A 26,758-nucleotide genomic window follows, 5' to 3' on the forward strand; every position below is an offset into this window, starting at 1 on the left:
GGGAAGTAGATCTCCAGGCCTTTCTCTTGAGGCATTTCTGGGTGGATTTGAACCACCAATCTTTTGGTTAGCTACCAAGCACGTTAATGGTTTGCACCACCCAGGGACTCCTCTATCTCAGAGGGAGGGTACAATTATTTAAAGAGTCTCACGTATGTGTCACACAATGTTCTAGATAATTAAAATACATGACCAATTTAAGGTTCTAGATACCCATATTAAGACTATAATCTTTGTTTTACAGAATAAGAGACAGATCAGGTCACAAAATGAGCAAGCCAATGCTTTTTCTATTAGATAACATCACTGTCCTAATGTCTGTTCTGCTTCCTGGCATGTAGTTGGATGCTCTCAGTCGATATTTGATTAGCATTTATATGGAGGTGGGTTTTCTCATCAGTAGGGAGATCTCTGTCATACTTGCTAGTGGCTAGGGATTCCCTTGTCCCTGGAGCGCACAGACCAGATGTGTTTCAGCTTTTTTCTGGGTTAAATGCACCATTGTATATAAGGACTTTGCTTTGCTACCGCTTATGTTTTTATGGGGTAATGAGACTCAGGGAGCTGACGCTAGTCCTTGGCTTCTCCTGTGGTAAGTACACATGTGTCACATTTACAGTAAGATCACAAATCTTAGTGTTTTTTGAGTATCTACCTGCTTATTAAATGGAAGTTCAGTCTTTTCCTGGAATTCTTCTTTCCAAGTATTCCGAAGAGCCTTTGTTGTGCAAGGTGGGTCTCTTGGTGGTCACCATCTGTGATGAACCAAGGCAAACTCTTAGTTCTATGGATTGTTGTTGTTGTGTGCCATCGAGTCAATTCTGATTCATAGTGACCCCACGTGACAGAGTAGAACTGCCCCATAGGATTTCCTAGGCTGTAATCTTTGCAGAAGCAGACTGTCAGGTCTTTTGTCCCACAGAGCCTCTGAATGGGTTTGAAGTGTCAAACTTTTGGTTAGCAGCCGAGCAATTAACTTTTGCACCACCACAGGTTCCTCGTTATATGAGTTAGAAAGGCTTTATTCATGATACTTAAAGCAAGACTCAGCAAGGGAAAAAAAAAAAAAAAAGCTGCGGTGTTTATCACGTCCGCAGAGAAGTGTGCTGGGCGTAGGGCGTAGGACGCACTGTGGTTGTACAATCCAGGAGCAGAACCTTGCCTCCTTGCCAATCTCTCATCCTGTAGGACACACAAGGCCACAAATTACTATTACTGGTTACCTCCTATTTGGCGTTTTCACCTCACTACCAGATAACACTGAAGACATCATACATTTGAAAAGCTGGTTCCCAAAGTATCTTCACATACATTAGATCCTTGGATCCTCAATACAGCCCTGTGCGGTAGGTGATGGTGTTATTGTTAGGTGCCACTGAGTCGGTTCTGACTCACAGCAACCCCGCGTGAAAGAGCAGAACTGCCTCATAGGGATTATAGGACAAGCATAGTGGCAACCTTATCAAAAGTGATACTAACAGCCTGCAAGTCTTTCATAACCAGTCCATTCCTTTGGAGAAGTCAGTTGTCCTCTATCTGGGGATGGTTGGACCAATGGTAAGTTACAGCCAGCGGAAGAAGGCCAAGTTTCTGTTTAGCCCCTCCTGCTGGGAGAAGAGAATAACTTTCCGTTTCAGCTGACTTATTGTCCAGGCCCATACCTTTCAGTGAAAATATAATGAGAACCTCAAGTGTAACTTTGAATTTTCTATTAGCTACATTAAAAAGTAAAAAGGAACAGGTGAAATTAATTTTAATCATATATTTTATTTGAATATATTCAAAATATTATCAACATGTGATCAAAATAAAAATTATTAAGATATTTTACTTTTTTTTTATACAGTCTTTGAAGTCAGGTGTGTTTTTGTAGTAATAACATATTTCAACTTAGATACTAAATTTTTATTGGTAATTCACTGTTGGAGCTGACTTATTGTCCAAGCCAGTACTGTTCAATAGAAATAAAATGTGAGCTGCATATATAATTCTGAATTTTCCAAAAACTGTATCAAAAAAGGAAAAACAAGTAAAATTAGTTTTAATGATATATATTCTTTGATGCAATATATTCCAAATATTATCATTTAAAAATGTAATCAATATAAAAGTGTTATTAAGATATTTTTACATTCTTTTTTTTATATTAAGTCTTTGAAATCAGGTATGTATTTTATATACAAAGTATATCTCATTTCAGATGCTAAATTTTCATTGGAAATACTTGATCTGTATTTACATTTCATAAAATTACAGTTAAAAAGGTCAATTTATACACCCAAGTTATTCCAAACATATTTCAAGTTTTTCCAATAACCAAACTGAGTGTCGGTTTTTAAATTTAAAGTTAAAATTCAGTTATTTGGCAACTCTAGCCACAGTTCAAGGGCTCAATATCCTCATGTGATGTGGTTACCAAATGGAATGCAAAATGAGCCCCTGGGGGTGAGTTTTGACGTCCCATACCTGTATAATACTAATGTCTTAGTCATCTAGTGCTGCTATAACAGAAATACCACAAATGGATGGCTTTAACAAAGAGAAATTTATTTCCTGACAGTAAGGTAGGCTAAAAGTCTAAATTCAAGGCATCAGCTTCAGAGGAAGACATTCTGTCTCTGTTGGCCTCTTCATCAATGTTCTCACAGACTAGGAGCTTCTTCACACAGGGACCCCAAGTTCAAAGGATGCACTCTGCTCCCAGTGCTTCTTTCTTGGTGGTATGGGGTTCCCCACTCTTTGCTTGCTTCCCTTTCCTTTATCTCTTGAGAGGTAAAAGGTGGTGCAGGCCACCCCCCAGGAAAACTCCCTTTACGTTGGATCAGGGATGTGACCTGGGTAAGGGTGATGTTACTATCCTACCCTAATCCTTTTTAATAAAAAATTATAACCACAAAATGGAGGACAACCACACAATGCTGGAAATCTTGGCCCAGCCAAATTGATACACATATTTTTTGGGGGGGGCATAATTTAATCCATGACAATTAATGTTACCTGAGACTCATGAGGTCTTAAAAATAGTAATATAGCCCTGGATAAGTAAAGCACTACTGAAGAAGAATAAAGTAGGAGGACTCACACTGCCTGACCTCAGAACCTACTATACTGCTACAGTAGTCAAAACAGCCTGGTACTGGTACAACGACAGATACTTGACCAATAGAACAGAACTGAGAACCCAGATGTAAATCCGTCACCCTATCATCACCTGATCTTCAACAAGGGCCCAAAGTCCATCAAGTGGGGAAAAGACAGTCTTTTTAACAAATTGTGCTGGCAAAACTGGATGTCCATCTGCAAAAAAATGAAACCGGGCACATACCTCACACCATATACAAAAACTAACTCAAAATGGATCAAAGGCCTAAATATAAAACCAAAAACCATGAAGTTCATAGAAGAAAAAATAGGATCAACACTAAACACAGCATTAACAGGATACAAACCACAACCAACAACACAAGCTCCAGAGGATAAGCTAGATAACCGGGATCTTCTAAAAATTAAACATCAAAAGATTTCACCAAAACAGTAAAAAGAGAGCCTGCAGACTGGGAAAAAAATTTTGGCTATGGCAAATCTGACAAATGTCTAATCCCTAAAATCTGCAGGAAAACTCAATACCTCTACAACAAAAAGACCAATTATGGCCAAAAGAAATGAACAGAGACTTCACTGAAGAAGACATTTGTGATGGTTAAGGTTGTGTGTCAACTTGGCTGGATCATGATTCTCAGTGTTTATATGTGATCAGCCCGGCCACGTAGCCTGCATCTGAATATAAGTGGATGTTCTGGCTTTTGCTTTAGATCCTGCAGCTGCCTCCTGTTCATCCGAACTCCCATTCTTGGGGCTTGAGCTAGCAGATTACCTCCTGATCTTGGGATTCACAGCCTGTGAACAAGTGTTCTGCTCTCCGACCTGCCGATCTTGGGTTCACCAGCTCTTGTGGCTACGTGAATCAGAAGCCTCTATCCTGATCCACGGACTTCGGTTGCTACAGCCTCTACAATTGAGTGAGCTGTTTCCTTGATATAAATCTCTCTCTCTCTATATATTTATATGCTTTACTGGTTTTGCTTCTCTAGAGAACCCAGCCTAAGACAACATTCAAGCAGCTAACAGACACAGGAAGAAATGCTTATGGTCACTAGCCATTCGAGAAAAGCAAATCAAAACTGCAGTGAGATACCATCTCACCCTGGCATTATTGGCATGAATAAAAAAAAAAAAAACTGAAAATAAGAAATGCTGGAGAGGCTGCAGGGAGATTGGAACTTTTATGTAATGCTGCTGGGAATGTAAAATGGTACAATCATTTTGGAAAACAATATGGGCTTTCCTTAGAAAGCTAGAAATAGAAATACCATATGATCCAGCGATGCCACTCCTAGGAATGTACCCTAGAGAAATAAGAGCCTTCACACGAATAGACTTATGCACACCCATGTTTAGTGCAGCATTGTTCACAATTGCAAAAAGATGGAAACAACCTAGATGCCCATAAACAGATGAATAGATAAACAAACTATGGTACATACACACAACAGAGTACTACTCAACGATAGTGAACAATGATGAATCTGCAAAGCATCTCAGAACGTGAATGAATCTGGAGGGCATTATGCTAAGTGAAATCAATCAATCACAAAAGGACAAATATTGTATAAGACCACTACTATAAAAACTCATGAAAAGGTTTACACACAAAAGGAAACAATATTTGATGGTTACCAGGAAGGGGAAGGGTGGGGATGGAAAAACACTAAATAGACAAGAGATAAGTGGTAACTTTGGTGAAAGATAAGTAAGACAGTACACAGTACTGGGGAAGCCAGCACAACTGGTCCAAGGTAAGGTCATGGAAGCTTCATAGATACATCCAAACTCCCTAAGGGACCAAATTACTGGGCTGAGGGCTGTGGGGACCATGGTTTTGGGGAACATCTAGCTCAAGTGGCATAACGTAGTTTATAAAGAAAATGTTCTACATTCTACTTTGGTGAGTAGTGTCTGGGGTCTTAAAAGCCTGTGAATGGCCATCTAAGATCCTGCACTGGTCTCATCCCATCGGAAGAAAGGGAGAATGAAGAAAACCAAACACACAAGGGAAAGATTAGTCCAAAGGACTAATGGACCACAACTACCACAGCCTCTACCAGACTGGGTCCAGCACAACTAGATGGTGCCCAGCTACCACCACTGACTGCTCTAACAGGGATTACAATAAAGGGTCCAGGACAGAGCTGGAGAAAAATGTAGAACAAAATTCTAACTCACAAAAAAGACCAGACTTACTGGCCTGACAGAGACTGGAGAAACCCTGAAAATATGGCCCCCAGACACACTTTTTAATTCAGTAATAAAGTCACTCCTGAGGTTGACCTTTCAGCCAAAAATTAGACAGGCCCATAAAATAAAACAAGACAAAAAGGGGTACGCCAACCCAGGGGCAAGGATTAGAAGGCTGGAGGGGACAGGAAAGCTGATAATAGGGAACCCAAGATGAAGAAGGGAGAGTGGTGACGTGTCATGGGGTTGTTAACCAATGTTATAAAACAATATGCGTTATTAACTGTTTAATGAAAAATTAGTTTGTTCTGTAAACCTTCATTTAAAGTGCAATAAAAAAATTAAAAACAAAGTAATAATAAAACACAGAGAGGCAACATATCCTAGCATCTGCAAGCTGCAACTCTGAAATAAAACTGCTTGAGTTTGAATTTCAGGCCTGCCACTTACTGACAGTAAGGAAGTCACTTCATCTCCTGGGCTTCAGGTTCCTCATCTATAAAAAGGAGATAGTAACATTACCTATCTCAAGGCTTTGTAGTGAGGACTAAACGGGACAATGCCTGGCTGATAGTGGTTGTTTATAAAGGGTTAGGTATTATCGCTTCCTTGTTTCAAAAATCATTTCACGTTCATTGTCTAATTTGCTCCTTACTAAAGCCTCATTAGGTAGGGAAGTAATTATTATCCTCGTTTACAACAAAGTCAGAACTTGAACTCAGGTCTTCAAAATCCAAGTTCACTTTGCTCTCCATATTATGATTACCACCATCTAACTTGATCTGAGTGGTATCTGTGAGAGGTACTGTTCTAAAGACTTTACATTTAATAGCTATATGTCAGCACTTCTTCCCTCCTGGCCTTAAGGGGGACAGGCCTGACACAGCTCTTTATATCTGTAAAACTGCTGTACAAGTCTTAGAGAAAAGCCTGGCTTGCCATCAATATTGAACTTCTTTGCCTTTCTAGTTTCCAAACATTTACTTCAAAAGAAAATTAAAGTCTTAAAAATCAAATAAACAAAAGGAAAGTTAAAGTCTTCATTATCAATGCATATTAATATTGCACATTGCCTTGGATCAATAGAAACTCATAACAAAAAAGAATACCCAATATTTACTTTTCAAGATCCCACACCATTTATTGGAGTCCCTGGGTGGTGCCAATGGTTAAATGCTCAACTACCAGCCAAAAGGTAGGTGGATTGAACCCATCCAGAGGTGCCTAGGAAGACAGGCCTGGCGATCTGCTTCCAAAAAGTCACAGCCTTGAAAACCCTGTGGAACAGTTCTACTCTGCACCCGTCGGAATTGATTTGACAGCAACTAACAGCAACATACTATTTATTATATCATGTGCACGGAGAGTGATTTTGAGCTCTGATTATCTCATGCAGTCTGAGTGCTTTCTGGCTTCTTTTCATTAGTGTACAAGTGGAATATGCTTACATTTGCAACTTTTGGGATGCCTCTTAGGTCTATTTTCTGATTTTCCTTCCCTTCAATGGCTTGTCAAAAGTAGGTTCCTGCTCCCAGGTGTCATTTCATTCCATCTTGACAATTTGCTGCTTGTCAGGGCTGCACAATAGTCCTTTGTGTCCATGTCCCGGGAGCCCAGGGAACTGCTGAGTGGATCAGGCAACTCGTGAAATATCTGATTGAACTTAGACTCCATCATACCATCTCGATGAATCAAGCTGCTGTAAATCATAGCTTTGCTCTCCCAGTGGTCTCTCAACTTTCAATACATTTTGATTTAAGGGACTTTGGTGTGTGATCATCCCATATTTCATGAGATGATATCCAGTGAGTGCAGAGAAAGAACCAAACAAAATAATCAGAGGCAGAAGTTAAGAGGAACACAAGCAAGAGAGACAAGGAACAACTCACAGAGGATGGCGTATTGTTATTTGCAAATGCAGTAAAACACCATAATTGGTGCTGTGTAAGTTACTTCAGTGACCTTCAGGACCACCTGCGCCGGTGACGCTTGGTGGAGGTAGTCATAATAAATTTTTATGCCACAAAGAATTCTATAATGAAAATACTTCCTTTGGCCTCTGTCTATGCAACAGCCATTATCTGTAATGCAAGTATCAGTAAACGAATGTTATTTTCCGGTAAACGGGGGGAAAAGGAAAAAAAAAAAAAAAAGCTGATCTGAATTAATTCTTTTCTGCAGAATGATACTAAATAATACAAATTAAAAAAAATTTACTGTCGAGGAACATATACGTACTGCATAATATTAAGGAAAAGATCATAAAACCACCCCAAATCCTCCCACTAAAGACAAACATTCTTAACATTTAATTGTATTTTCTCCTAGTCTTTTTTTAATAACTTATTTTATTTTGTTGTCATTTTTTTTTTGTGAAAATATACACAGCAGAACGTACACCAATTCAAGTTTCTACGTTTACAATTGAATGACACTGACTACATTCTTCGAGTTGTACAACTATTCTCGCCTTTCTTTTCTAAGTTGTTCCTCCTCATTAACATAAACTCATTCCCCCCAAGTTTCTTATCTAATATTTTGAGTTGCTGTTGTCAATTTGATCCCATATAGATAGATCTTAAAAGAACCCAATGCTGAAGGCAGACATTCTTTACTAGTTAAGCTAAACTATTGTTCGGTTTTAAAAGGCTTAAAGTTTAAAGATTAAAATTATCTCAGGGCAATAGTTTGAGAGGTTCATCCAGCTTCCATGGCTTCAGAAAGCCTGTATTTCATGAGAATTAGAAATCCTATTTTGCATTTTCCCTCTTTTGATTAGGATTCTTTTATAGAATCTTTGATCAAAATGTTCAGCAATGGTAGCCGGGCACCATCAAGTTCTGGTCTCATGGCAAAGGAGGCATTTGTTCCTGGGGGCAATTAGCCATGCTTTCCAGTTCCTCCTCCTATTCCTGACTCTCCTTCTTCCTCTGTTGCTCCAGGCAAATCGAGACCAACTGTTGTACCTTGAATTCTCCTAGTCTTTTGTATGCATATATTTTATAATCTTTATATTTTGCTATACATAGTTTTATATCTTTCTTTTAACATTATAAACATTTTTATATATTAGTTTATGCATTTGATGTTGTTGTTAGTTGACATTGAGTCAGGTCTGACTCATGGTTACCCCACGTATATATAACAAACGAAACGTTGCCTGGTCCTGTGCTATCTTCATGGCCACTGGTACGTTTGAGTCCATTGTTTCGGCTATTGTGTCAATTCGTCTCATTGAGGGTTTTCCTCTTTTTTGCTGATCCTCCCATTACAAACATGATGTCCTTCTCTAGCACTATATTGGAGAATATTCTGTTGTGACCCATAGGGTTTCGTTGGCTAATTTTCGGAAGTAGATCATCAGGTCTTTCTTCCTAGTCTGTCTTAGTCTGAAAGCACTGTCCATCATAGGTGACCCTCCAGGTATTTGAGATAATTTGAGATAATATAGCTTCCAGTATCATAGCAACATGCAAGGCAACACAGTATGACAAACATGTGGTAGAAACATTGGATAGACTGTCATAAATCATTCAGTCCATGATCTATGTTAAGAAATTTTGATTGGGATTATTTGATTTTCTATTTAAATAACTCCATGATGAATATCTTTGAACTTTTATCTTTTAACAAATCTTTGTTAAAATTTAGTATAGGTTTCTAGAAGTGGAATTATTGGGGCAAAGGGTAGAAACATCTTTAGGGCTCTTAACACATATTAATAAATTGATTTCTAAACAGGTTTCTAACTTATAAAGTTTTTGTCCCACCAACAGCATATAGGGACACCTGGCAAGATAGATTTTTAAGAGAAATATACCAGCATGTAGAGACCAAGGTATGTGTGGTTCTCTTTACAGGATTCGTCTTGGAAATATTTCAAAGTACAACTGCATTGCACTTATTTCAATTCAGTTGCTTTTGTGTGTGCCATTACTTCATAGTTACACGTGCTTGGAGACCGAGTGGCATTACTCGGGTCACCATCTACTCTAGTCACCAATTTGGGTTCTGGATCTTTTTTAGCTGTTTTCAAAAATTGGGTCATTCTTTTCTCAAAGAATAAAGATTTGCCCCCATAAAGATATACGAAAGTATGAGCCATCAGCTCTGAAGTATATCTTGCCAGCAAATAGCCTTTGCTGCTTGCTTTCCCTCCTTCAAGCATCCTGACCCTGCTGAATGCTGCTGTGACCAAATCAATGCTGGAGAAAGGCAGGAGCAAGGAGGAGGAGGACAGAGGCAGTAGGAAAGTGCTGTCTTGTCCCAGCAGTTTCTAAGTAACTACAGTCACTTGGCTAATTTGATACAGAGAAAAAATTTAGACCTGCAAATTGGGGATTAGCAATATATAGTCATTATAAGATAATCCTATCAAAAGAAAACCATTTTGGTTGTTCTACGGAATGTATTATAATGAATTTTACTTGATGAGAGAATTAGAAAGGAACAGAGACAACAAAATGTGGAAAAATGTTAATAACTGGGGAAATCTATATGAAGGGTATATCAGTTACATTGTACTATTATTGAAAATTTTCGGTAGGCTTGAAAAATTTGAAAATAAAAGCCAAACAAAGAAATAAATACCAAAATTCCTTGAAGAATGATTAAGGAACAATCAAGGATGATCAGGTGGCTTTAAATCAGATGCAGATCAGAACAACCCTTATGACAGTCATGCAGTCATGGATAGCTCATAGGATTCCTCCTTTGGCAGTGGGACTTCTGAACTTGAACTATTTCTTCCAGAAGAATAGCCAGCCGGTGGCAGACACCCAAACACATTTTTTTTTGCGGCATTTCAGCAATTTATTTTTAATAAAAATACCCCTGTAGTTACTTAAAACAACGAAAACGTTTTTCATAAGCCCAGTTTACATGTATTAATATACCTACAAGGCTAAAGCTCTGTGCTAATTTACTTTTGAACCTTCTAATGTGCTCTGGTCAGAGCTGTCATTATTACCCAATTAAAATAATGCTTCAAATCACGTGATTTTGTCTGTACATACTACATGCACGCGCTGTTGTTTCCTTGCTGCCAATGTTTTTATAGTCACTGATTTTGTCAAAATTTCTGGTGTTTTAGCTACAACGCTGTGATAATTAGTATTTGTGAACCTATATCAATAACTTCCAAACACGTTTTATAGACTGAATTTATCACCCTATTGTAGACACATTGGGAAGAATGTTTAGATATTTTGAGAGACAAGTTGCCACCAGCACTACAAACCCACATGGCTCTGCTCTCCATCCAGGCTTTGCCAAGTGCCCCCATCCAGGTGCATCAGCACAGGATGCATGGTCATATCAAGCAGTGGGGGACAAAGGGAGCCCAGGTTTTTGAAGCATTTTGAGTACGGATCTGATCTGTCCACTGTATATCACTTTTTCTGTTGCACCAAGATGTCTCACCTTTTTAGTTCGCATATAACGTGTTTGAAATGTTATAGTATAAAATTCCATATGTCTTCAAGAAAATGGCAGAGAAAGAGCATGTACAACATCACTGAATTCTCAGCCTTAACGATTCTAATAACCCTACACAACTTCTAGGGCAACACATTCAGGTGGACTTTTAATTGATTTTTTGGCTCATAAACCTCTGCAGGAATAATCATACTAAGAGATGCTCTTTTGGATCAAACGTAAGAATGATTATATTATCTGCCCCTGTGTCAGGTTCACACTGTGCTGACAGGAAAACACATTATGGTAAAAAAGAACTTCTCAGACTTTAATGTGCATGTCAGTCACCCAGGGTTCTTGTGAAAATGCAGATTCTGATTCGGTAGATCAGGGGTGAAGCTTTCAATTCTACATTTCTCACAAAATCGCAGGTGATGTTGATGCTGATACTGGTGGTTCACGGACCACATTTGGAATAACAAGTGGAGACAGAACTCTGGAGTCAAGCAAGATATTAACCTCTTTAGGCCTGGGTGTCCTCCATTGTAAAATGGAGATCATTCAGACATGACGACGTTCTTGTAAAGGTGAAATAAGCTTTCTGAAAATACTTTGTAGACTTTGATTTCTCTAGTATTCATTTTGTTTTTACTATTACCATATCATTTTACAAATCTTTCCTGCAGATATTTTAATAACAAACAAGGGATGGGAGGCCAGGTGCAGTAAATTATGCTGCATTATTGCTATTTAAGGCTGTAGACGTTGATGTTGAAACTCAGAGCAAAATTCATTCCTATGGACATTGCTATTGCTTCTAGTAAGAACCCTAAAGATTTGATAGATACTTGGAGAGTTATAAATGTTGATTAACTTGTTTTTTCCTGAAAACAGTTTTCTTATTGAAAAATTTTGGGTTTCTACTCTGTATCATTCTCCCTAAGACCAACTAAAACTGCCCTTCTTCCCTGACCCAAACCCTAGCTGAAATAACCAATGGATCTTTGGTATTAGATCTGGGGGTAAATGGTCAGTGAAACCACATCTAATAATTTCCATTTTTATCATATTAAAATACAAACTATAGTCACTGTGAAATGAGACAACCGTAATTTTTAAAGAACAAAGATAAAGCAATTGAATAGCTGTTGAGTCAACAGGATTTTCAGAAAATTGCTAAGTAAACAAATGGTGCTAACATGCCTACTCATTTTTATTTTTTAAAACTATTAATTCCTCACAGAACATAAACATCCTTTTTCGGGAAAAAAAAAAAACTTTGAAAATTAATGCTAAAGTTAAAATTCAAAGCTGATAAGCTTTGTTTCCTAGAAACGATATAAGGATTTTTTTTTTAATAAGAGGAAATTCCTAGACAATGAAGAGAGGTGATAATGGCAGAGCGGTCAGATGGGAGGCTAAGTCTCACACATTTGATTAGACTGAAGTACACAGTAAGAAATAAACCATTTTCTATTATTCGCAAGAATAGAACTGAGATGCTGTGTGGTGTGGGTTTGGAGATAAAAAAGAGTTTCTTAAACTCCACTGTCTTTGATTGATTACAACTATGATAATAACTGATGGGATTCTCTGGCTGACTAATTAATAAATGTAGGAATTAAGCCAATGGTCCCTTGTTCTTGCTTTGTTAGCTGCTGTCCTTTTGGCACCTGATAGCGACCCCGTGCACAATGGAGCAAAATGCTGCCTGGTCCTGCACCATCCCCATGATCAGTTGCGACTTGGACTGTTGTGATCCACAGGGTTTTAAGTGGCCTTCCTTCACTGATCGTCTTAGTCTGCAAACTCTGCTGAAACTTGTTCAGCAACATAGCAACACGCAAGCCCCCACTGACAGATGGGTGGTGGCTACACAGAAGGTACACGGCGGGGAATCAAACCTGGGTCTCCCTCACAGAAGGTGAACATTCTTCCACTGAACAACCAGTGCCGCCAGATGAGCCCTAGGGCAACCAAAATCACTGGCCATTTTATTTCAAAGTTTGTAAATATATTTATATCTTGCACTATTAAATAAAAAAAAAAATTTTTTTTTTTAGGACTATGCAAATCGGACATACATATAAGACTAAATTAATAATTGATTCCTTTACAACTGCAATGTATAATTAAAAAATCACCAGTAACTATCTTATTCTCTCTTCTCCTTTTCATGTTGTTTATTATCAATGTGCTCTGGGATATTATTATTATTGTTATTATTACTATTAATTAAAAAAATTATGCTTTCTTGTTTAATTTATTCTGTATCTGAATTCCTCCTTCTCATCCTCTCCTCAAACTTCCTTGTTGGTGTCATTTGAGGCTTGAGTGATGGTTATTGACCTACTATCTTGTCAAATATGTTTATGTTGAGTCATTTAGGGGGCAGGAGAAATACAAAGTGGAGGACCCAGAAGAAAGAATCGAGATTTTAATGAGAAAACTTAACTGATGATGGAGCCCTGGTGGTGGTTAAGAGCTCAGCTGCTAACCAAAAGGTCAGCAGTCTGAATCCACCAGCCGTTCCTTGGAAACTCTATGGGGCAGTTCTACTCTGTCCTATAGGGTTGCTATGAGTCAGAATCAACTCCATGGCAATGGATTTTTTTTTTTCATGGTTAATTAATGATATCATCCACACCACATATGATTATCTCTAAAAGGATATGAGAAGGTATATTAGCAGTCTTACAGTTTTTAATTTGTATTTACATTGTCCGTATCTGTATATGGCTTGTGAATAACTCTTACTGACTACGCATGAATATGCAAGTCTGCTATGGGCATATTTGGGCACTTAGATCTGGAATACCTTAGTCAGTTTTGAAAGAACAAGGCAGGTGAAACAGGCAGCAATGGTTATTTTATAAGCTGTTTTAAGACAAATTTGAGTAAGAGTCAAGACAAACTTGCTAAGAACATTTTATTGCTGCCCCCTGAGACTAATGAAGTATAGACCTTTTTTGCTTACGATGAGTGGGGGACAGAGTAGGAAGAGCCACCTCAATTATTTGGTGATCGGTCTTTCTTAACTGGCTGTCAGTCTGTGTGGGTGGATGCCCTTGCCCCTTTCTCTGGGACATCTCGGAGGTGGCGGCTGTTCCCCAGCCGCTAGCTTTGCTGCATGGTCTGAAGCCGCTTCATTTTCATTTTTTGCCTTCGAGCAGTTCTCAGTTTTTTAGTTTTTAGGAAACTATCCTCTAATTGGTATAGAAAATCTTCAACTCGCCCAACCTGGAAGATATAAACAGACCCAACAAGATTTGTTTTTGTTTTCCTGGGTTTTACACACTTACGAAAACAGTGAGGTATTTTGAAAATAAATGGCACGTACAGGTCCATTTTAGAACAGAGCTAGCAGAAATGGAAACGATTAAACATAAAAGGCTCCTTCTGTTTCCATTTCAGATTTCCCTGTTTTATGAACATGAAACAGACACGTAGGAGTTTGCTTTACCATCCAGTCTCATGGACCAGGAATGGGAATGAGGATTATCATCACTGCACCATCTTTAATGGCGAGTGAAAACCATGAATTTCAGTGGAAAAGCATGATGATAAATTAACCCATGGCAAGCCCTTTCCCTGCCTCCTTTATCAAAAAGAATAGGGAAAACCAACCAACCAACCAACCAACCCACCAACCAACCCACCAACCAACCCACCAACCAACCCACCAACCAACCCACCTTCCTCAAAGCCAGAGATTCTAGCATTTGCATGTCCCTAGCCAACATGGGGAAACCCTGGTGGCATAGTGGTTAAGTGCTATGGCTGCTAAACAAAGGGCTGGAAGTTCAAATCTGCCAGGCGCTCCTTGAAAACTCTATGGGGCAGTTCTACTCTGTCCTATAGGGTCGCTATGAGTTGGAATCAACTCGATGGTATTGGGTTTGGTTTTTGGTTTTTTTAGCCAACATGGGAGAAAAAGTAATATTCTACACTGTAACAGCAAGCACCATTTCTCTACGAATTTAAAAAGAAATTTTGAATAAATGTATTTTCTTTAAAAATGCCATGCCCTGGGGAATAAGGCAAAATAATGTTATACAAAACAATAATTCTTAAAAAAATCTATTAGTTTTTCTCCAAAGGAAACTTAAAATTACTCAGTGATGGTTGAATGTATTATACCATTTGTCAGAAAGAACTATGGAAAAAACAATTTACATATATGCTGAGTTGGGCCCTCCTGAAAGTCTGTGGATGTAACAATTCATACTTAACCACAATTCCTAGCACCTGCATACTGTATTAGCCTAATGCCACTCCCTGAAGAGCCCATTTTCATAAAGTCAGTTCGAAGAGAGAGCACTTACTATTCAAGGTACAACGATACCATCTACTTAAGATAAAAGCATTTACAACTTCGATTTTGAGTTCCCCTTTTAAATCACCTGATTTATCATTCAGAGTAATACTCTGAAGATAATTTAGGGTGTCAAAAAGAGAATAATAAATGGTAGCACGCATACACATGTTATACTTAGGTCTTATATCACACCTGGTGATGTAAACTGTCCATTGGTTTTCTTAAGAAAACAAGATAACTTATTTATATGGGGACAATAATTTGTGAGAACTTTTTAAAAAAACTACTTCAGGTAAATTTTCTCCTGAAAAGTCCCAAAGGACATTGTCGTTTATGATGTCTGATCATTTGTAGAAATCACCCAAGTAATTTGACAGAACATTTTTGGATCCTGTCATGAAGTCAATGCATTATTCTACATGTTGCATATATTTATTCTACCCAATTTACACCAAAACCCTAAGTAAAAAAGAAAAATGAACATAGAGCACAATCAAAACAAACATAATGGATGGCACTCTACTGTTACACCAGTAATTGAATTGAATACTCTCTCATGTTACTTGCCCTGAAAATGTATCATTGAAACCAAAGCTTTTTACAATCAGAATGTTTGCGATTAGCCCAAATACAATTTTAAATTACAATCCTAATGCAACAAAAAAGCTTCCTTTAATGAGACAAAGAACAAAGTTTTAAAATATCCATTAGGTGGCTACTGTCCTTTTTTTTTTTTAATTGTTTATTAAGAGCATTGTTGACAAACTGGGTTGGTTTCCATTAAAAAAGCCAAGGAAGAGACACAAGACATGTCATTGGAAGAGTACTGCTGAGTTAGGTTGGGAGGTCTAGAGTGTATGCACGTTTCACCTGGCCCTATCTGTTTACCTCCTACCTGGTCTTTCTACATGCAGTCCTTGCAATCCATTTTCCTCATGATGCCAGAACAGTCTTTTAAAAACGTAAATCCAGTCACATGTTTCCCTTGCTCAAAATACTTCAGTGGATTTTCACATCCTTATCATGGCCTATGCAGCCCTGGGTGATCTGGTCTCCTGTCTCTAGCTCCATCTCATGATACTCCATCTGCTTAACCATGTAGTACAACCATCAGGTGTCTGAGGACATCTGGGTAGTGTTCTCTGCATCCTCCATCTGTCCTCTTGACAGAATGCTCCCTTCAGAACCCTCATACAGCTTCTGGATTTCAGTTCAAACATCACTGTCTCAGGAAAGTCCTCCCTGATACCCCAGGCCAGGCTGGATTGCTGAGTAGTCCTATGGTAACTCGTTCACCTCTTTACACATTGTCATTTGTTATTTAATCATTTATAATGACTTGTATAATATCTGCCTTCCCATCTAGATTTTAAACTCCATAAGGCAGGAACAAAGTTCATGTTGCTGACTATTCCCAGCACCTAGGTTATGGTCTAGTAAAACCAGTTGCCCATCCTGTCAACTCTGACTCATGGCAACTCTATGTGTGTCAGAGTAGAACTGTGCTCCATAGGGTTCTCGATGTGGCTGACTTAATGGAAGTAGATTGTTAGGCCATTCTTCCAAGGTGTCTCTGGGTGGAATTGAACCTCCAACCTTTTGATTAGCAGCTGAGCATGTTAACCATTTACAGCACCCAGAATATGGTAGATCCTCAAAAAACCTACTGCCTGACAATAGAGCTGACGTTGAAGCAATTCAAAAACCAATGTGTTTTTCCATACTCAAAGTGATAGCTGATGAGGAACATGTCAGAAGGCCTTCTTTTCTCTTGTAAATTAAATTATTAGGTTTATATGCCACCATCCTTTTACCATTGAAACTATCAAGGCAAGTTAACAACAGTGTGTTTCCTCTGCCCTTGAAATAGCCAAGGGTAGCAGTAGAAAGAGTACTGGATACTGGATCAGTAGTCAGGAGTGTTGAGTTCTCCTCTTGGCTTGGCTTATAACCCCACCTGTGATCCCAGGGAAATCGTGTGGCCTTTGTGAGCTTCAGTTTTCACCGATCTTTGGTATTAAGAGGGTTGGCCAAATAATCTCTAAGGACATACCCGGCCATAAAATTCTATAACTTTTACTCACATCGGATCTAAGCAGTCCAGTCCTTAAGATGAAGACTCACATTTTAGGTTACACCATTAGGTGAATGACGTGCTAGGCAGGAAAGAAAGTCAATTTTAGCTTCTCTACTTATTGGAGGGTAGTGCTGCAGCATGTTTTTAGTAAAGCTGGTTCTTTATTTTCTTTTTTTAAGTCAAGGAAAGAAAAATGCTAGTTGAAGAGAAAATAGATTCATATAACTAAGAAGAACAGATTGCAAATGACAGAAATTTTTACAAAGACTTTAGGAATAAAAATGTACCAAGCAATATGTAAGTATGTAAGGAAGGAAATGAGCCAGTTTTTTGGAGCAGAGGCCTTATTAGATTCTCTTTTCAGTCCAGAATCTTTTTGCTTGACTGTATTGAAAAAGTCACTTGGTCATTCTGGGTCTAATTTTCCTGTTTATAAAATGGGCAGATAATGTTTTCTTGTGTATTTATGCGCCAATGCTGAGTGTACATTACAGTGATACGGACCAAATGAGCTTGCAGAGAATTTTGGGAAATCAGATGATTGAGGGTAACTGAAGGTCTCAGTGGGGGAGCAGATTAACCCGTCATATGGTTTTTGGTCATAATCCACAGTAAAGACTAAGGAGATTGTCAACAACTAGCTTCCTAGGGCCTTAGAATTCATATACACAAAGTTGTGTCAGCCATTATGTAGTACAGCTTCAAAATGTTCAGTATAAAGATGAACATGAAACTAAAAAAGGAAGACAGCATGAGAAGTATGAGAGATCTGAAAATTGAGATTCTCAGTACAAAACAAATAATGCCAATTGGGAGGAAATCAGAAGGCAACTAAATATACATATATCCCAGGAAAATTTCTTGTCAGATCTGATTTCAAAGGAAGTACATTCATTCTTCCATGCAAACATTTATTGAACACCTACTATGTGATAAGCAAAAATAAAAAGATACTTGTGTATGAGGAACTCATATTCAGGTAGGAGAGGTGGTTAATAAAAAATGATTGCAATACAGCATGATAACTGTTTATGTAAGAACAATGTACAAAAACAGAAATGCTGGTGGCGTAGTGGTTAAGTGCTACAGCTGCTAAGCAAAAGGTTGCCAGTTTGAATTCACCAGGCACTTCTTGGAAACTCTATGGGGAAGTTCTACCCTGTCTCATAGGGTTGCTACGAGTTGGGATTGACTTGATGGCACCAGGTTTGGTTTTTTGTTTTTTTATGTACAAAAATATAGACCAAGAGGCAGTCATTTGAATAGAACAAGGGGATAATGCGTGGTTTAAAATCAGGAAAAGTGTGCATCGGGGTTGTATTTCACCATATTTATTCAGTCTGTATACTGAGAAAATAATCCAAGAAGCTAGACTATGTGAAGAAGAACATGGCATCAGGGTTGGAGGAAGACTCACTAACGACCTGCGATATGCAGATGACACAATCTTGCTCCCTGAAAGTGAAGAGGTGTTAAAGCACTTATTGATGAAGATCAAAGACTACAGCCTTCAGTATGGATTATACCTTAACATAAGGAAAACAAAAATCCTCACAACTGGACCAAAAACCAACATCAGGATAAATGGAGAAAAGATTGAGGTTGTCAAGGATTTCATTTTCTTTGGCTCCACAATCAACATCCTCAGAAGCATCAGTTAGGAAATCAAATGACGGATTGAAATTGGCAAATCTGCTGCAAAAGACCCTTTGAAAGTGTTAAAAGGCAAAGATGTCACTTTAAGGATTAAGGTGCACCCGACCCAAGCCATGGTGTTTTCCATTGCCTCATATGCATGCGAAAGCTGAACAATGAATAAAGAAGACTGAAGTAGAATTGATTCATTTGAATTATGGTATTGATGAAGAATATTGAATATGCCATGGAATGCCAGGAGGATGCACAAATCTGTCTTGGAAGAAGTACAGCCAGAATGCTCCTTAGAAGCGAGGATGGTGAGACTCACATACTTCGGATATGTTATCAGGAGGGACCAGTCCCTGGAGAAGGACACCATCCTTGGTAGAGGGTCAGCAAAAAAGAGGAAGACCCTCAACAAGATGAATTGACACAGTGACTGCAACAATGACCTCAAGCATAACAACAATTGTAAATGTGGTGCAGATTTGGGCAGTGTTTTGTTCTGTAGTGTACAGGGTCACTATGAGTTGGAACCAATTCGATGACACCTGACAACAACAACGATGTACAAAAAGTTGTTAGCAAAACAGTCAGAACAGATAATTGTATCTGAAGCAATGTGGAGGTGCACTGGTAGTTGTCATGGACTGAATTTTGTCCCCCCCAAAATGTGTGTATCAATTTGACTGGGCCATGATTTCTGGTATTGCGTGATTTTCCTATGTGTTGTAAATCCTGCCTCTATGATGTTAATGAGGGAGGATGCATGGCAGTTGTATCAGTGAGGCACGACTCAAATCTATAAGATTGGATTGTGTCTTGAGGCAATCTCTTGAGATATAAAAGAGAGAAGTGAGTAGAGAGACAGGGGGACCTCTTACCACCAAGAAAGCAGTGCTGGGGGCAGAGCATGTCCTTTGGACCTGGGTTCCCTATGCAGAGAAGCTCCTAGTCTGGGGGAAGATTCATGAGAAGACCAACAGAGAAAGAAAGCCTTCCCCTGGAGCTGACGTCCTAAATTTGAACTTTTAGCCTACCTTACTGTGAAGAAATAAATTTCTCTTTGTTAAAGCCATCCACTTGTGGTATTTCTATTATAGCAGCACTAGATGACCAAGACAGTAGTGACTAGATGGATTTAAAAGGTTGGGTCTTTACCAGGCCAAGAAATGCATTTTAGACAGAGGAAACAGCAGGTAAAAAAGCAGGGTTGTAAAAGGCCATGGGCTCTTCAGATCGGGGTGGGTTGGTTGGTATTACTGGAGCACAGATCCAGGAGTGAGGTGAGGAAGTGAAGGGCATGCAACTTGTAAAAAGCTGAAAAAAACTTAGCTATGTGGTTAGAAACATAAATCTGGTGCTATTGTGGGGAGTGGAACAGTCAGGGAGACTTGAGGTAGGTGTATAGGTTAAGGGATCAGAGCCATAGGATATGTAAAATACTAGGAAAGCCTGAACCAAAATTTAAGGTGCTAAAAGCTATAGACTTGATGAAAAGTCCTGTATTGGGATAAGGAAGAAGAGAAAACCAGGAACGAATGTGAAGTTTCTAGCTTGAGATAATGATGATGTCATAATGGAGGCAAGGCAATTAGATGAATAGTTTTAGCGAAAAAAGAATGAGTTTGATTTATAACAAATTGGAAAAAAGGTCACATAATCAAGAGTGAGTTAAAAAATGGACCTGTAATAATAGCCTAATGCAAGGCTGAAAGCCAGAAAGATGCATGGCTCCAAATTGAAAAAAATAAAGCACTTTTTGTAGTCCACCATGTGAACAGCATTCTAGGAGTTAAAATGCACTAAGAAAAAAAAATGATGCTTTCAGTTAAAGTCTGAGCAAAAAGAAGGTCTTGGCAGAGATAGAACCTCGTGAGTCAAAGTCACATGTATCCAGGTTTGAACCCCTGCTCTACCATTTTCTTAGTGTGTGAAGTTGTACAACTTTATTTAACCTCTCAGAACCCAAGTTTCCTTATCTATTAGTCGATTCATATGATCTTGTCATTAGCTGCAGAGAAGTTGGCTCCTGACTCATGGAAATCCCATGTATGACAGAATAAAATACTGCCTAGTCCTGTGCCATTCCCATGATTGGTTGGTTGCAGATGATCGTGATCCAGAGGGCATTCATTGCCTGATATTCAGAGGCAGATTACTGTCCTGGCCCATCTTAGTCTGGAAGCTCTGCTGAAACCTGTTCAGCATTGCTGGGATGCATTGGCTGGAAACTGAACCCACGTCTCCCACATGGAAGGTAAGAATTCTACCACTGCCCTCTTACATGATCTTAAAATCCATTGGCATGGAGTTGATTCAACTCATAGAGACTGTGCAGTAGGGTTCCCAAGGCTGTAATCTTTCTGGAAGCAGACTGCCACATCTTCAGAATGGCTGGTGGGTCAGATCTGCCTACCTTATGTTTAGTAGCCAAGCATTTAACCACTGTGCCACCGAGTCATGGTGTTTTCAGTCACCTCATATACATGCAAAGGTTGGAAGATGAATAAAGAAGACTGAAGAATTGACACCTTCAAATTGTGATGTTGACAAAGAACATTAAATTTATCTTATAATATTCAATATCCAATAAGTATAATATTGAATATACCCATTTGAAACTGCCAAAAGAACAAACAAATCTGTCTTGGAAGAAGTACAACCAGAACGCTCCTTAGAAGCAAGGATAGCGAGACTACGTTCCACATACTTTGGACACGTTATCAGGAGGGGGATCAGTCTCTGGAGAAGGACATCGTGCTTCGTAGCGGGTCATCGAAAAAGAGGAAAACCCTCAATGAGATGGATCGACACAGTGGCTGCAACAACATGCTCAAGCATAGCAATGAATGTGAGAATGGCACAGGACTGGACGATGTTTCGTTCTGTTGTACATAGGGTCACTATGAGTTGGAACCCACTTCAAGGCACTTAAGAACAACGACAAACAAACCAAACCAAACCTGTTGCTGTTGAATTGATTCCAACTCATAGTGACCCTATGGGACAGAGTAGAACTGCCCCATAGGGTTTCCAAGGAATGGTTGGTGGATTCACACTGCCAGTCTTTGGTTAGCAGCTTCAGCTCTTAACCACTGTGCCACCAGGGCTCCTGAGTCATCTAAAATCAAACACTATGAAGCCATAAAATAAGCGAATAAAACTCAATTAAGCTCTAGTTCTCCACTCACAGATGACTTGGATGCTTTCAAAAATTCACTTTCCCACTGTTTGGTGCTCCCTTCTTAGTTGATGTCTCCTGCTTATCTTTACTGTACATCTTAGGAGCCAGAGTTGTCTCTTTCTAATAATGGTGGTGAGAAAACATTGATCTCAAAAACAAAGGCAATGGTAAATTACATTGAGAAGGAAGACACTGGACTTGAATTTGGGAATTCCTGTTGAGTTTCACGTAGTCTAGACTAAGGAGAGAAGATTGTGTATGTTTACATGGGTTTGTTTGTATATGTTCCTGCCTCAGAAATTCAGTGCTCCAGAGATTTTTTTTTTTTTTTTAATAAGGCTTTTAAACATACTTTTTGGAAGCAAGAAGCTAGAAGAAATAAGAATCTAACTCACCAGGAATAAATATTGGGCCTACCTGACGGTAGTGGTGGTCACTGAATGAGAATGTGTTTTCAGTGATTAGCAGTTTGGACTAAAATCCTCTTGGCAAAACAGAAATTTTACTCTACGACAGTGGATTAGTTAACACTAGTTTCTTTGCTCTGTTCCAATTTAATTTCCAGACTGAGCACTTTTAAATATTTATCATCCAAAATGGTTTGAATTTTAATTCTTATTGGAATCACAATTGTCTTCAAACAGGCTTGAAATTAATTTCTAAAATAAACTTATTGTCTGAAACAGAGTCATTTCTATTATTTATAACATAGCAGTTGCCTTTAGTTTTCAGTTAACATTTGAATAGCAGAAAATCTACCAAAGGGTGGCAGTTTGAACCCACTCAGAGGTACCTTGGAAGACAGGCCTGATGCTCTGCTTCTGAAAGGTCACAGACTTGAAAACCCTATAGAGAAGTTCTATTCTGCACATATGGGATCACCATGAGTCAAAATTGACCCAACAGCAACTAACAACAACAACATGGTAGTTGCATGTTTAGTTTTTTTTAGGAAACTGCCATATTGTTTTCCACAGTTGCTGTAGCATTGGACATTCTTGTCAGCAATGTAGGAGTGATTCAATTTCTTCACATCTTCATAAGCATTTACTGTCTTTATTTTAATTTTGTACGTTCTAATAGGTATGTGGTTCTATGTCATTGTGGTTTTAATTAGCATTTTCCTAATGGCTAACAATGTTGAACAAACTTTTCGTGTGCTTTCTTGCCATCTCTATATCCTCTTTAGGAAATGTTTATTTATGTCTTTTTATAAATTGGATTGATTGGTGTTTTACTGTTGAATTTTGTGAGTTCTTTATATTTTTACATACTAGTTTGTCGGATATGTGATTTGCAAATATTTTCTCCTCCTGTAGCTTGCCTTTTCATCCTTTTAACAGGGTCTTTCACAGAGCAAAAGTTTTTAATATTGGTGAATGTAATTTATCAATTAGGCTTTTATGGATCAGTGCTTTTGGTGTTAAATCTATGAACTCTCTGCATACCCCTAGATCCCAAAGATTTTTTCCTATGTGTTTTTTCCAGAAGTTTCACGGTTTACCTTTAAATTTGTGATCCACTTGAATTATGTTTTGTATAAAATGTGAGACATAAGTTGAGACTCTTTTTTTTTTCGGCTTATGGAAATCCAAATGTTCCTGCAGTATACCTTGATTAAAAATCAATTGGGAATATTTGTATGAGTTTCTTTCTGGATTCTCTGTTCTATTCATTGATCTATGTGTCTATTCCTCCTTTAGTATCATACAGTTTTCATTACTGTAGCTACATAAAATGTCTTGAAACCAGGTGGACTGATCTGTCCTACTATATTCTCTTTCTAAATTGGTTTATTTATTCTAGTTGCTTTGTCTTTCCATATAAATTTTAAAAGAATAATCCTGCTTATATCTAAAAGAATCTTGCTGGGATTTTAAAAGGAATTACATTAAACCTGTATACCATTTTTGGAAGATTTGACTTCTATGCCATGTTGAATCTTCCAGTCCATGAACATAGTATGTCTCTCCATTTATTTAGATCTTCTTTGATTTCTTTCATTACTGTTTTGTAATTTTTGGCATTCCACTACTCGTCTGTCAGTTTGTCATTCTGTGGTGACTTGCGTGTTGCTGTGATGCTGGAACATGCTATCAGGATGCATCAATAACTGTTGGTGACTGGAATGTGAAAGTTAGAAATGAAGAAGGATCAGTAGTTGGAAAATATGGTCTTGGTGATAGAAATGACATGGAAGATTGCATGATAAAATTTTGCAATACTAACGACTTATTCATTGGAAATACCCTTTTTTCCAACAACATACACAGTGACTATACATGTAGGACTCATGGGGTAGAAAATATAGGAATCAAATTGACTACACCTGTGGAAAGAGACAGTCAGAACAAGGCCAGGGGCTGCTGGCAGAACAGATCATCAATTGCTCATACGCAAGTTCATGTTGAAGCTGAAAAAAATTAAAACAAGTCCATGAGATCCAAAATATGACCTTGGATATATCCCACCTGAATTTAGAGACCATCTCAAGAGTATATTTGATTCATCGAACACTAATGACTGAAGGCCAGACAAGTTGTGTGATGACATCAAAGACATCATACATGAAGAAAGCAAACATTCATTAAAAAGAGAGAAAAGAAAAGGAAAAAAAAGATCAAAATGGATGTCACAAGAGACTCTGCAACTTGCTTTTAAACTTAGAACAGCTAAAATGAATGTAAGAAATGATGAAGTAAAACAGCTGAACAGAAAATTTCAAAGGGCCATTCGAGAAGAAAAAGTAAAATATTATAATGAATATGCAAAGACCTGGAGTTAGAAAAGCAAAAGAGAAGAACACACTCAGCATTTCTCAATTTGAAAGAACTGAAGAAAATATTTAAGCCTCTATTTGCAATATTGAAGGATTCTATGGGCAAAAAATTGGACAACACAGGAAAGATTAAAAGAATATGGAAGGAATACACAGAGTCACTGTACCAAAAAGAATTGGTCGAAGTTCAATCATTTCAGGAAGCAGAATTTGATCAAGAACCAGTGGTCCTGGAGGAAGAAGTCCAAGCTGTACTCAAGGCACTGGTGAAAAACAGTCTTCCAGAATTGATGGAATACCAATTGAGATGTTTCAACAAACAGATGCAGTGCTGAAAGTGCTCACTCGTCTATGCTAAGAAATTTGGAAGACAGCTACCAAGCCAACCGACTGGAAGACATCCACATTTGTACCCTTTCCAAAGAAAGGTGATCCAACAGAATGTGGAAATTATCAAACAATATCATTAATATCACCAAAAAACCAAACCTGTTGCCACTGAGTAGATTCCAACTCATAGCAACCCTATAGGATGGAGTAGAACTGTCCCATAGGGTTTCCAAGGAGTACCTGGTGGATTCAAACTGCCGACCTTTTGGTTAGCAGCTGTAGCTCTTAACCAGTACGACACCAGAGGTTCTATAATATCACACACAAGTAAAATTTTGCTAAAGATCATTCAAAAGTGGTAGCAGCAGTACATTGACAGGGAACTGCCAGAAATTAAAGCCATATTCAGAAGAGGGCATGGAACAAAGTGATATCATTGCTGATGTCAGATCGATCTTGGCTGAAAGCAGAGAATACCAGAAGGATGTTTATCTGTGTTATATAGATTATGTAAAGGTATTCAACTGTGTGGATCATAACAAATTATGGATAACTTTGCAAAGAAGAGGGATTCCAGAACTCTTAATTGAGTTCATGCAAAACCTGTACACGCACCACGAGGCAGTTGTTTGAACAGAACAAAGGAAGGCTACATGGTTTAAAATCAGGAAAGGTGTGTATCAGTGTCGTATCCTTTTACTATACTAATTCAGTTGTTTGCTGAGCAAATAATTTGAGAAGCTGGACTATATGAAGAAGAACACAGCAACCAGATTAGAGGAAGACTCATTAACAATCTGCGATATGGAGATGACATAATCTTGATTGCTAAAAGAGGACTTGAAGTGTTTACTGATGAAGAACAAAGACTTCAGCCTTTAGTATGGATTATACCTCAACATAAAGGAAACAAAAATCCTCACGGCTAGACCAATAAGCGACATCGTGATAAAAAAAGAAAATATTGAAGTTGTCAAGGATTTCATTTTACTTGGATCCACCATCAACACCCATGGGAACAGCAGTCAAGAAATCAAACAACATATTGCATTAGGCAAATCTGCTGCAAAGGACCTCTTTAAAGGGTTAAAAAGCAAAAATATCACTCTGAGGACTAAAATGCACCTGACCCAAGCTGTGGTACTTTCAATTGCTTCATATGCATGTGAAAGTGGGACAATGAATAAGAAAGATAAGAATTGATACATTTATATATTGAATATACCTTGAACTTCCAGAAAAAGAACAAATCTATCTTGAAAGAAGTACAGCCAGAATGTTCTTTAGAAGCAAGGATGGTGAGATTTCATCTCACGTATTTTGGACATGTTATCAGGAGGGACCAGTCCTTGGAGAAGGACATCACGCATGGTAAGTAGAGGGTCAAGGAAAAAGAGGAAGACCCTCAATGAGATGAATTGACACAGTGGCTGCAACTGTGGGTTCAAACACAGAAATGATTGTGAGGATGGTACAGGACTGGGTGGTGTTTTGTTCTGTTGAACGTACAGCCTCTGTAAGTTGGAACTTACTAGACAGTACCTGACAATAACTGTTTTTGGCAGACAGGTCCTGTGCGTGTTTTGTTAGATACACACCAAAGTATTTTTTTTTGAGTGATTATGATATCGTATTTTTAATTTCAGTATCCTTGTGTTCATTGCTAGTACATAAAAGTACAATTGTATTTTGTACGTTTGTCTTGTATCTTGCGACTTT

General features: G+C 38.3%; 1 protein-coding gene across 1 annotated transcript in view; it reads right to left on the bottom strand.

Annotated features, from left to right (window-relative positions):
- Positions 1-13,538: 13,538 nt before the first annotated feature.
- SPATA16 (spermatogenesis associated 16) overlaps positions 13,539-26,758 on the bottom strand; it is a 279,707-nt gene continuing 266,487 nt past the window's right edge. Inside the window, exon 10 of the mRNA XM_003416233.4 lies at positions 13,539-13,950. Coding sequence (XP_003416281.2) covers positions 13,828-13,950 — 123 coding nt within the window. The 3' untranslated portion in view covers positions 13,539-13,827. The remainder of the gene's footprint in view (positions 13,951-26,758) is intronic.

The sequence above is a fragment of the Loxodonta africana genome, chromosome 23, assembly GCF_030014295.1.
Source record: "Loxodonta africana isolate mLoxAfr1 chromosome 23, mLoxAfr1.hap2, whole genome shotgun sequence".
Classification (NCBI taxonomy): domain Eukaryota; kingdom Metazoa; phylum Chordata; class Mammalia; order Proboscidea; family Elephantidae; genus Loxodonta; species Loxodonta africana.